We start from the raw sequence: 13,867 nt of genomic DNA on the forward strand, positions 1-13,867 counted from the left end.
TTATTATTTGATTTATTTAATTTTTTTACAATTAGAGAAAAAAGACAAGCAAAAACATTACAAAAAGAAAAATACACTGATGTAGTTTTCATGCTAAAACAGCAGAGCTATGAGATCTGACGTCTACAGCAGGCTACATTAGTGTGTGTGTGTGTGTGTGTGTGTGTGTGTGTGCGTGTGAGGTGGCCGAGATATCATTCCATTGTACTGGTCTTCTCTATGATAGCATGGCCGTTATTAAGCATGTCAATCAACTACACAAGCTCTGCACATACACACAAACACACACACACACACACACACACACACACTGAAAAAAAGGCATCACAAACTAAGGCATTAAATGCAAAATACAGGAAAATAAAAATCTAAACATTATCAGAGGTGGCGAAACATGACTGTGGAGGTAGAAATAATAACCTGCTTCTCTGTTCATCATTACAATATTAACAATAACAATAACAATAATAATAATAATAATAAATTACTTGATCTATAAAAGCAAAATAAATCATTTGATCGTTTTTAATGCTACACCTTTTCAAAGTGAAATATTAATTCTTTTTACACTTTGTAGCGTTCTACACTAATAGAGTTTAAACCCTGTACGTGTGTCTGTGTGTACAGGTGTGTGTGTGTGTGCGTGTGTGTGTGTGTGTGCGTGAACACGTGTGTACAGACGTAGCAGATGATCAGGATTTAGGGTGAATTTCTTCATGGTAACCCTCAAGCACCAGGTTTTGCCACTCCTGATTAAAAATATGGCTTTTACAAAAAATAAATAAAAACTAGATTACACTAATGATTAAATTCCACAGAGACACAGATACAGAATCAGCAGCAGCAGATCGTCCGAGCGTCGCAGCTCAGAGCCCGAATGAAAAGCGAGACAGCAGCTAATGAACAGGTTCAGCGTTTGTCTAGACACCAGTCCCGTGTCCTGACTCAAACACCAGTGTGTGTGTGTGTGAACAGTCCTACACGTTTTCAGCTAATAATCATTAAAATATTTGTTTTCATGCACAGAACAGGTTTATGCCGTCACACTCGGCGGAGAGACAGGATGTCCCAGCGGACACACTCCGGTCCCGGCGTGCGCTCGCCTGCTCTAACACACCTGTAGAGCTTTTCCACTGAATGTCAAGATCTCTAACAAACCCCAGGACACGAGACGGAGAGACAGAGAAAGAGAGAGAGAGAGAGAGAGACGGAGAGAGAGAGAGACGGAGAGAGAGAGAGAGAGAGAGACGGAGAGAGAGACAGAGAGAGAGAGAGATGGAGAGAGAGAGAGAGAGATGGAGAGAGAGACGGAGAGAAAGAGAGAGAGACGGAGAGAGAGAGAGAGACGGAGAGCTTCAGTCGCTAGAGGACGAGGGTTAAACACTAACACAAATAAAAGCAACACCTCAGGAGTTACCAGAGCGCAGGAGGTTCGAGAGACACAACAGAACAAACATGTCGGAGTAAACAAGTAAATAAAACAAACGAAATTATGTAAGAACATTTAAACTGGTTCTATTGTACACGTAGAAGAATAAAGACTTTGGTAAAGGCACGTAACTGTAACACACACACACACACACACTCACACACATTCTTCTGAGCGTTCCTAACATTTTACACACGTTTTATTACACTTGTATCTCATTAGAAGTGATTTGTCCTGAGCCCTGATTCTGCTCACATGGCGATAACAGATTAATTACAGAATGTTACAGAGAACGTTTTCACGTGTCGTCTGGGTTACTGACTCTACTGAGTGTGACGATGCACCACTGAACTTTAACACCAACTTTGCACGCAGCAGGTTCATCTAATGACCAGGTTGCCGTAGTAACAGCACAGCAATCCACTGGCGTCATGTGTGTGTCCCATTACTACTCATACACACCGCTCACACACACCGCTTATACACACTACCCTGTAAGAATATTTCTGTGACCAATCAGTGGCCTGCGTTATTTCTAGCTCCGCCCACACGCCCCTCCTCAATTCGCGTAGGCCCGAAAAGGAAACCAAATTCAGCACGGGTACTTGGGTCACGTAGTTCAGTGGAAAAGCTTTATTCCAAAAGTGATTTATCAATACTGATCACAAATGTGTTAGCGCAGGAAGTTCCTTAAACTCTCCTGACCAGAGTGCCTCGCCCTGACACACACACATACACACACACAAACACGGGTCATACATATGTTGCATCTGGTTTGAGATTTATAAAACTACTCGCACTATAATTAACTCAGCATCTCAGGAAGTATAATATTATATAACAAAAATAAAAGTGACAGCCATGATCTGGGTATGAAAATAACTGAGACTGTGTGAAGTGTGTGAAGGTGATGCAACATTTAACGTCTGCTGTTTAAAGGCCATCAGTAACATCCTTATATGGATGAAGTGCTACCACTAAAATGGGTTGTCAAATATTGACAGGAGAGCTAGTCCCTTATGGAAAACTAGCTCAATACGTAGAACTTCAGCTACATGTAAAGGCTTTTGATACATTCAGAAAAGTCTGAGATGAACAAAATTAAAAAATGTAAGTGTGTGAGATTGTAATGCTTTTTTCTTGTCTACTTCCACATAGGCTTGGGAGCTCTGCCACTGGTGGAGTCTTTTATCAGGAAGGATTTTTCGGAGTAACTGCTGCCCTTTCGGGCTTGCTCCTGCGCACTCTGGGGTGGGGCTGCGTTACTCTGTAAAGTGTTGCGACCTGAGGCCCGGACACTCTGAACCCTCCGTATAGACCCAGTCGGTTTGTCCTCACCCTGGGCCGAGTGTCCGCTAGACACGGACCGTGCCTTACTTCCTGAAGGCACTTTTAGTGAAGAAGTTCTCGATAAGTTAGAGCTCTTTACCGGAGTCCCTGGTGCAGGATGTGCGATCAAGTCCTTTTTGGCTCTAGAAGAGAAAGCGAAAGTGTTGCGAGCGAAGCCTGGTAGGGGTGAGGCAGACTTCCGGCCGAGGTTTGGTGTTTGAGGAGCGCTGGCATCAGATGCAGCCTGTGCCTGTGCCAAGGCCCTCATGGTAGAGCGACATATTTTCTCTTCTACTGGAGGTTTAGGGATATTGCGTACAGGTTTGGCGGTCGGCTTCTTAATGGAAGGCCTGTGCGGAGTGGAATCACGAGCCAACTGAGAACCTGCAGCAGGTGTAGCTGTAGTTCCTCTTTCTGCCTTGGGCTCTGGAGGGAGACTAGAATGGCGAGCTGGTCTTCCCTGCCTGTCACCCTTTCTTGCAGGCATGCTCTGGTCACGGAGCGGACGCCTGGATTCAGTGCTCTCTACTCTCTTAGCACTGCTGCCAGAACGACTCACCTTGGTGATTGGTACCACCTTGCGCAAGTGTCTGGTCTCTGTTGGTGTAAGCGTTCTCGTAGGACGTCCTATTCTAGTGCCAGCAGGTTTCAGTGGGGTCTTAGTGTTAAGGTTGGCAGGTTTGGGGCGGGAGATCGGTACTGCTTTCTCACCCACCTTTTTACCATCTGCCAGGTCACCACTGTCACTCTCTGCCTCGTCTGTGGTAACACTTCGGTGCTCTTCTGTTGGTTTCTCTTTAAATGGTTCATCACCAGATGCCGACACAGAGGGATCATTAATGGACAAAGACTCAAAGTTAGAAGAAAGTGAACTAGGGTCTTGAGGGAGACTTGGGACACAGCCGTCCTGTGGTTTTATGTCTTGTTGAGCTCCTTCTTTACAGACAGGTGCACTCTCTAGTTCTGAGACGTCTAACATGACAGAACAATCAGCTTCAGTGCAGTCCAGGATGTAAGGAGCAGCTTTTTTATTGGACAATAAGGGGTCAAGAGGCAAAGGCGTGTCACATGTTGTTGAGGAGACGGTGCTGTTTTCCTCTTCCTCCTCTTTTTGGGGCGAAATGATTTTAGTGTCATAGCCTGCCCCAGATTCCGGTGCTTCCTCGGATCCTCTACTGGATGGAGGAGTGTCTAGGAACAATGTATCTGCGAGGTCTCGTGCCTTCTCTCCTTCTCTCTCTGTAGTTTCCACCTGGTTATCCAGTTGTGTGTAGGTGCTGTTATTATTATCATTAGGATGTGACAGGTCAAAAGCCTGAGGCCCAGACACCAATGTGTGTTTTTCAACACTAACGTTCATGTGTCCAACATTGTGAAAATTCTCCATGCAGTTCCTGTTGTGGCCTGGCTGAGAAGACTTTATACTTTCAGAAACGGACGCAGGATTATTATTATTATTATTACCATAAACATCGATCTTAATAGTGTCGCCGGACATTGAGTATCGAGCCAGGGGGCTGATTGGTTCGGTCTGGGCCTTCGGGGACGTGGCCGGCTGAGGTCCTAGCTCTCTGTTGTCGTCTGCTGTGGTCAGCCAGGTGATGGTCCTTCTCTGGTGATGACGTCCTGACCGCGGAAGGCTGCTGAATTTAGCGATGTCTGCCGTGTGAGATCCAGAAAACAGCTCCAGGAAGCCACGGAGGTTGTGATCGGCCGTGGTGTGGCGGTAACGGCGAGCGCTTGCAGAGCGTCCCAGTGGGCTGTGGGGGCTGTGGGGGCTGTGGGGGCGGGGATGCAGCAAGAAGTCCAGAAGACCGTCTTTGGTAAGAACTTCCACATCGTTTTCACTGCTGCTGCGGCCAAAATTACCGCCGCCCTGATCCCCACCTGTAGCGGCCCAGGCAATGCGCCTTTCCTCCAGCTCGCGGAGGCGCTGCTGCCTTGCAGCTTCCTTCATCTCCCTGGCTAGATTATCCTGACCAAGAGAGGAAGGATACAGAGTGAGCAATAAACACTAACACCATGCCATTACTTTTATAAGGAATACAAACTTTTATTTGGTGTAGTGTTGAGGGGTATGGTGGGGTAGAAGCCAAGGTGCTGCTACAGCTATACATAAATTACCACCTCATCACTGAATTCAAATTTATGTAGTCATGAAGTTAGGATCTTTTTTTTTCTTCTTAAAATCAAAGACAACTTTAAAAATTTCTATCCACATGTTTTTGGGCTTTAAGAAGAACCTGTTCGTACCTTCACAGCTTTCTCGAATTTAAGACAGAAGTCTTGGAAGATCCTGAAGCACTCGTCGAGTTTGAACATGTCTTTATCTTCACAGAAGAAATCAATAAGAATGTTGCCCTCACTGCGGAGGTTCAGCCTGCACTGCTTCAGCGTCTCAAGGGTTTGTGTCGAACTCTAATGGGCAAAGGACAAGGCATAAGCAGAACGGAGTCACAAACACCAGATCAGAGGCGTGAGATCGGACCGTCAGGCAGCACACAGACCGAAACATACTACCGATTAAACTTTAGCATGAATATAAAGAGCTGTGTCACTCGTTTATCAGTGACGAACATAAGACATTATGTAAGTGAGATTAGGATTCAGAAACAGTAGAACGTTTGCTTATTAAAGCTCTAATGGACGATTAGCAATCTGACCTGCACGAACGGATTTAACTGGAAGAGCAGCTGAGGATCTCGCTCAATCTTCCCCTGAAGAGCCTGCATCCTGGCACTGAGAGAGGAGAGTTCTGCATCAATGTTTTCCACTGAGATCCTACAGGAGTGGAACACAGGAGAAGAGAAGAGGAAGTGTGTTAATGTGTGTTAATCTGCAGTGATGAGAAGATCTTACACCAATTTCAGTGGAGAGAATCTTATGATGTGGAAGTCTATCAGAAATACCGTCTATCAATGTTTACCACACTCACACACTCTCACATTCTCACTCTAGCAAACACACACACTGAGGTTACCTACCTGGCAGCGCTCTGTACATGAATTAGCTTCTCTGGGAACTTTAGCAGATTCTCATCTTTCTTCTGTGCCTCCTGTGTAAAAGAAAGGGTTAGGGTTAGGGTTAGTAAAATAAAGTAAAAAAGTTTGAAATGTGAGATAATGATCAGTAAAAATAATAATAATAATAATAAAACAAAAACGCTACCAAGGCGACGAAGTGGAGCAGGTTCATGCCGGGTTTGTTGGCTTTGGTGTCTGCGAGTGAGAGCAGTGAGGAGAGCTTGAAGCCCACAGCGTTTCCCGCGTAACCTCCCTGTGGACATCAGGGGACAGATTAGAGGTTTTAGATATTATCGAAGAATACGAAGCGGAGAGATGTGGAGAGACGTTCACAAACTCAACAAGGACACGAACATCTCAGCCTCAACTCTGATCCACACACGAGTCTGTACTTAAAAAATACTACAAATCATTTATTGGAAATTCTAAACTTTAAAAACTAAAACTTATTTTTTTATTCATAGTAAATGGTGTTATGTGCAGTTCAGTCCACTAGGGGACACACTCTGACACTTTGTGAGACATTGATCTCTCAGCTCAGTTCCTGGAGGAGCACCGTGCTGCACACGTCACCGCTGTCTCAGCTCTCGCCTCACCTGATCTCACTCATCAGCTAATTAACACTAACGAGCGTGGGCGTGTCAGAGCAGGGAGACGGTGGAGCACCAGGTGGAGAACCCCTGCAGAGCGGGTCAGAGTGTGAACCTTCTCACCTGGTTCATGATGTTTCCGGCCTGGAGGACCAGGTGCAGGATGGCGTGAAGATCTTCACACGTCATCAGCTCTGAGAGTGAAGAAGATAAATCGGTAATGAGAGATTCGGCATTAGAACATTTATTATATATTCAATCATGCAGTATTTATTATTAATTATTAATTATTGATTATTATTAATATTTATTATTTATTATTATTCTCTCTCTCTCTCTGTCCACTGGATCTGATTTGGCTCGACACAGCGCTCTGTATCAGTTTACATTAGTGTGGGACACCTGTGTGTGTGTGTGTGTGTGTATGTGCGTGTGGTGTGTGTGTGTGTGTGTTTGGTCCTACCTTCCGTCGCCAAGCGAACCACATTAAGCTCTCGGCTCATCGCCGAACAAGATGGAGAGAACTCCTCCTGAAGGACCATGGCCTCGATTCGAACGTCAAAACTGGAACACACACACACACACACACACACACAAGCCAGGTCTACCACTGCTATTATGTATTTAGGCACGTTGTTGGCATTGTGTGTGTGTGTGTGTGTGTGTGTGTGTGTCTGTGTGTATCTTACCATGGTACTTGGATCAGCAGGAACATGAAGGAGTCGACCATGGTGAGTCTCGCTGGATCTCCGTGAAACTCCTTCAGTTTCTTGACCTACACACCAGGACGAGAGAGTTTCATGAACCTCTAACACTGTTACACCTCATGAGTGTGTATGAAGGTGATGAAGGTGATGATGAAGGTGTGTCACTTCACCTCCTCTTCCTCAGGCAGGAGTTTCAGCAGCTCCTTCAGCGGCTCCAAGCCGAAGTGTTTCGTGTTCCCCAGCCGAATGTCCTCCACCAGAGCGTGATGAGACCTGAGGGACACAGCATTAGTACCAGGTACACACACACACACACACACACACACACACACACACACACTTACTTCTTGAACTGTTTGAGGAAGATTCCCAGGTTCATCCCTCTCTTTGAGTCTAAAATGCTGATCTGCAGAAAGAGAATAAAAGTCAGTTGTATTTAGTGTGTGTGTGTGTGTGTGTGTGTGTGTGTGTGTGTGTCTGCTGGTCTAAACACTATTAATAATTTTACACATAAATGTCAGTGTTACATATCACAGCTAGAGGGCGCCATCACAGTGGCAAAACTATGACCAGAAGCAGGTATGACGTTACCAGGACGCCCCAGGTGTGTGTGTGTGTGTGTGTGTGTGTGTGTGTGTGTGTGTGTGTGTGTGTATGTTGACACACAGCTCGCATGTCATGATGAGTGGAATTACAGCTGAATGCTAAACAATAGCAGTGGAAGCAGCGTTATCAGAGCCAGAGTGTCGTGTTGCTATAGCAACCGCGTAACCATGGCAACCATGACACAGCAAAACAGCACGGGTCAGTTCCAGGTCCAAACCCTGACTGGTGTTTGTACAACAAACACATTACTACATATTTAATGTTATTTAAGCTGTTAGGTGTGTCTCTGTGTGTGTCTGTGTGTGTGTGTGTGTGTGTGTGTGTGTGTGTGTGTGTGTGTGTGTGTGTGCAGTATGAGAAATTATGCAAACACCACTGAACACTTTCCGGTCTCTATCAGATGTTTGCTGAGATTTTTAATCTGAGCTTTACGCTTGAGCACATCGAGGCCTGGACTCCACCAGTGTGTGTGTGTGTGTGTGTGTGTGTGTGTGTGTGTGTGTGTGCTAGCAGCAGATCCTTTAAGTCCTTGTTTCTCCAGCACATTCCACAGATGCTCGATCAGATTCGGAGAGAGTTTAAAATTTAGAGTCAACACTGTTCCTGAACAGTGTGTGTGTGTGTGCGTGTGTGTGTGTGTGTGGTTTCCCATTAGAAAACCCCCCAGAGCACCACACTGACTCCGCCCACTGCCCTCCTTCATATAGTGCACCCTGGTCCTCAAATAACACACACACACACACACATGGCCGTCCACACGTGCTCCATCAGACCAGGCCACCCTGTTCCATCCCTCCATGGTCCAGAGCTCTTGGTGGAGGATACGGGTCACATGGACACCTGATCGCTCTGCAGCTACACAACTCCTCCACACACAACTCACTGACTCCAGCGTTCACTCTTCATCAGTCTGATCTACAGCTATTGGATCAGAGCTCACGGCCAGCCTTCACTCCCACGTGCAGCAGTGACCTCTGGCCCCCATGACCCTGTCTCTGGATCATCGGTTCCCCTTCACACGTCACACAAGAGCTGCTGTCGTGGAGACACCCTGACCCTCCCGTCTAGACATTACAGTCTGGTCATAAATAAAAATCACTCAGAGCTTTACAGGCTGTGGGTTACTGGTTTAGTGAACAGAAGGTCGGGGGTTCGAGCCCCAGCACAGCCCTAAACACTATCAGCTTCAGGGGGCGCTGTATCCTGCCCTCTGACCCCAGCTTCCCAACTGTAAATATAATCCAATCCTAATAATCTGTCTTAAAGACTCTGAGACCCGACTGTCTAACACATCACTCGTCCTGACAGGTGGCGCTGTTTCCAGATAATCAGTGTGTTATCACTTACCCAGGATGATCACTTTGTCTTACTGAAATCTGATCTGTGGGCGGAGCTACATAATGAGCTCAGTTTAATATGAGAAAGAGGACACGGGGGCGTTTACTAATGTACATACTCATGAGTGTAGACTTAGACTGTGATTAAATGTTTATTTATTGATTGATTCATCTCTTCTCTATGGAGTTTGTTTAAATAAAGATCATATAGAGAGACGCTGGACACGATGATGATGATGATGATGATGATGGTGAATCCTCTAATTTGTGTATTAATTATACATTTAAACAGTACAGTTGGAGAAATCCGTGCTCTAAAACGAGGTCACGCTGTTGCGGTCAGGTACTTCCTCCGTCCTGAGAGACGGGAATAAAATCGGCGACGTCCCAGAAACAATAAAACCTGAGCAAAACCTAAAACCTGGAGCTCGAAGAGGAGAGCGTTCTCAGAGCCGGATTAAAGGTTTAAATGGTTTAATAACAGAGTGAGAGAGAGAACGTGTGTGTGTGTGTGTGTGTGTGTGTGTGTGTGTATTGTCCACACTAACGTGTCCCATTAAAACCCCTGACGTCTGACTGTATAAACACGACGCTCATGTAAGTTAGCTTTAGATTAAATTAACGTATATTAACGTAATAAATGAGAAATTAGATTAGATGATATCTATTGATGATTTCATACACACACACACACACACACACCTCTTCCTTGCTCTCTTTGAAGGTGCCCCTCCCGGTCCCTGTGCGCGTGCTGTGGGCGGCGCCGTGCCCCCGCGCCTCCTCCTGCTGCCCGAACATCTCCTCCACGCTCCTCACGTCGATCTGGTAGTGCTGTTGTCTCACAGCCAGAGTCCAGATGTTGGGTTTTCCCCGGACCTTCTCTTCCGGGATCGGCTTCCAGTAGAAGCTGCGCACTCGCCGTTTCTTGCGTGAGCCGTGCGGGGCCTGGGGGGGCGGCGGGGGAGGCAGGGGCGGAGGGGGAGGAGCATCTGGAGCATCTGGAGCTGCGGTCAGGTGAGATGTTTCTGCATGATTCGGAGAGGAAGGGCGCTCGGGTACGAGGCGGATCGATGCGTTCCCACTGGCCATAGTGGGGGGGTCAGGGGGTCACAGGTGGGTGGTGGGGGGTGGGGGGGGCTGGGAGGTCGTCAAAGCCCACGCCGGTCCTGAATGTCCAGCCTGTGGGCGGGGCTTAAAGAAGCCCTGAGCGATCGGGTTCTGTGAGCTATCGGCGTAAATACAACATGATCTTCCATTTACTGGATTTAAATAAAAATAAATAAATACTTTCAATTTACTCTGTCCAGAAAAAGAGGATTTTATACAGAATGTTAACGACTCACGCTTCTCCTCCTCTTCCTCTCTTCTTCTCCTCTCTCCTCCTCTTCCTCTCTTCTCCTCCTCCTCTCTCCTCCTCTTCCTCTCTTCTCCTCCTCCTCTCTTCTCCTCCTCCTCTCTTCTTCTCCTCTCTCCTCCTCCTCCTCTCTTCTCCTCTTCCTCTCTCCTTCTCCTCCTCTCTTCTTCTCCTCTCTTCTTCTCCTCCTCCTCCTCTCTTCTCCTCTTCCTCTCTCCTCCTCCTCCTCTCTTCTTCTCCTCCTCCTCTCTTCTCCTCTCTTCTTCTCCTCTCTTCTTCTCCTCCTCCTCCTCCTCTCTTCTTCTCCTCCTCCTCTCTTCTCCTCTTCCTCTCTCCTCCTCCTCCTCTCTTCTCCTCTTCCTCAGGAATCAGTTCTCTCACACATCCGACCCACAATGCTCTGCTGCGTCACGTCTCAGGGTCAACATGCAAGAGGTCAAAGGTCACCATTTTAGAGTCTGTTTTAAACCTGTGAGGAAACAGTAAGGGTTAGTGATGTGGCTCATACACACACACACACACACACACACACACACACACACACTTCAATAACACTCTGTATTTAGAGAATAAAGGAATCAGCTGGTCATCTGAGACGCTTTATATAAAGACTTAATTCCCTGTTAATCTTTCTGTTTGTTTTACACAGACTCACACACACACACACACACACAAACCGATTTAAACCTGCGACCTTTGACCCTCTGACACACACACATCCTGGATTAATACAGATCTGTACACGGGCTTTTGTTTTCTGGAGCCGAAACCCTGATAAACACAAAGCATGCACGAGGCTAGTGTACACACACACACACACACACACACACACACTGCCATTTGGATACAGGCATCTATGTTCCCATTCCTCATTTGAATATGCAAATAAGCCACGTCACACGGGCCTGGTTTACAGGCGGGGTTGTCATGGAGACGCAACACTGACCAATCATCACTCAGAGCTCCATATACGGTTGGACAACTCAGAGGAACTGCACACACACACTGAGCATGGTGTGTTCACCTGAGGACGCCAGGTGTGTCTGAAGCGAGAGGACACACACACACACACACACACACACACACACACACACACACACACCAGTCCTGATCCTGAGCTCCCAAAACATCTGGATATTTAATGTCTGTTCTGATCAGCTGAGTCACACCTGCCTCCATTACAGCCTCGTCCTGAGAGAACACACACACACACACACATACACACACACACACACACACACACACACACATACACACATACACATACACACACAGTGTGTTATCAGCCAGCAGCAGGACATGACAGATAGAAGTGTGTCCCACCCTTACACACCACAGCAACAGTCAAGTATATTTATAATAAACACACACACACACACACACACACTGAGTGCCTTGGTGTCCTCCAGGTCCCGACTCTGTTCTCTTTCTCTCTCTCTCTCTCTCTCACACACACACACACACACACACACACACACAGTATCAGGACTGGCGGTGCTCCTGTAGACTCACCCGGATCTTTCACTCGATCCTGCAGTGTTTTTATTTATTAACGACTCGGCTGTAACACGAGGCCTCGTCAGGAATCAACACTTAGTACAGAGACGACACGTCTCACCTTCACTGTGAGCCTCATCACCACCATCATCACCACAATCATCAACATCATCACCATTATCATCATCATCATAACCACCATCATCACCACTATCAACATCATCATCAACATCATCACCATCATCATAACCATCATAACCACCATCATCATAACCATTATCATCACCACCATCATCACCACAATCATCAACATCATCATCATCAACATCATCACCATCATCATCATCATCATCATCACCACCATCATCATCAACATCATCACCATCATCATCATCATCATAACCACCATCATCATCACCACTATCAACATCATCTTAACCACCATCATCATCACCACTATCAACAGAATCATCAACATCATCACCATCATCATAACCATCATCACCACTATCATCATTACCATGATCATCATCACCAATATCAACATCATCATCATTACCATCATAACCACCATCATCACCATCATTATAACCACCATCATTATCAACATCATCACCATCATCATCATCATCATAACCACCATCATCACCACTATCAACATCATCATAACCACCATCATCATCACCACTATCAACATCATCATAACCACCATCATCACCATCATCATAACCACCATCATCATCATCATCATCATCATTACCATCTTAACCATCATAACCACTATCAACATCATCATTATTACCATCATCACCATCACCATCATAAACATCATCACCACCATCATCATAACCATCATCACCATCATCATCACCATCATAACCACCATCATCATCATCATAACCACCATCATAACCACTATCAACATCATCATTATTACCATCATCACCATCACCATCATAAACATCATCACCACCATCATCATAACCATCATCACCATCATCATCACCATCATAACCACCATCATCATCATCATAACCACCATCATCACCACTATCAACATCATCATTATTACCATCATCACCACCATCATCAACATCATAACCATCATCATCATCATCACCATCATCATAACCATCATCACAATCATCATCAACATCATCATCACCACTATCATCATAACCATTATCATCACCACTATCATCATTACCATCATCATCACCAATATCAACATCATCATCATTACCATCATAACCACCATCATCACCATCATCATAACCACCATCATCATCAACATCATCATCATTACCATCATAACCATCATAACCACTATCAACATCATCATTATTATCATCATCACCATCACCATCATAAACATCATCACCACCATCATCATAACCATCATCACCATCATCATAACCATCATCACCATCATCATCATAACCACCATCACCATCATAACCACCATCATCATCATCATAACCACCATCATCACCACTATCAACATCATCATTATTACCATCATCACCACCATCATCAACATCATAACCATCATCATCATCATCATCATCACCATCATCATAACCATCATCACAATCATCATCAACATCATCATCACCACTATCATCATCATCATTACCATCATAACCACCATCATCACCATCATCATCATAACCATCATAACCATCATAACCATCATCATAACCACTATCATCATTACCATCTTCATCATCACCACTATCAACATCATCATCAACATCATCACCATCATCGTAACCATCATCATCACCACTATCATAATTACCATCATAATCATCACCAATATCAACATCATCATCATTTCCATCATAACCATCATCATCACATCATCATCATACCCACTATCATCATTATCATCATCATCATTATCATCATCATCATCATTACCATCATCATCACCAATACACATGACACTGGATTAAATCTATTTTTCCCTTGATGATGATGGTGGTGATGATG

General features: G+C 45.4%; 1 protein-coding gene across 1 annotated transcript; it reads right to left on the reverse strand.

Moving 5' to 3' along the window:
* Positions 1–1,251: 1,251 nt before the first annotated feature.
* Positions 1,252–10,382, reverse strand: fhdc1 (FH2 domain containing 1). The gene is made up of 11 exons (XM_053490929.1): positions 9,724–10,382; positions 7,423–7,484; positions 7,249–7,351; positions 7,061–7,146; positions 6,835–6,935; positions 6,495–6,565; positions 5,927–6,034; positions 5,743–5,813; positions 5,422–5,539; positions 5,012–5,176; positions 1,252–4,733 (listed from the first exon to the last, which is right to left on the reverse strand). Exons 1-11 carry the CDS (start codon positions 10,108–10,110, stop codon positions 2,574–2,576), a joined length of 3,432 nt encoding a protein of 1,143 aa, XP_053346904.1. The 5' UTR covers positions 10,111–10,382; the 3' UTR covers positions 1,252–2,573.
* Between the last annotated feature and the right edge of the window lie 3,485 nt (positions 10,383–13,867).

This window comes from Clarias gariepinus, unplaced genomic scaffold (genome assembly GCF_024256425.1).
Source record: "Clarias gariepinus isolate MV-2021 ecotype Netherlands unplaced genomic scaffold, CGAR_prim_01v2 scaffold_35, whole genome shotgun sequence".
Lineage (NCBI taxonomy): Eukaryota > Metazoa > Chordata > Actinopteri > Siluriformes > Clariidae > Clarias > Clarias gariepinus.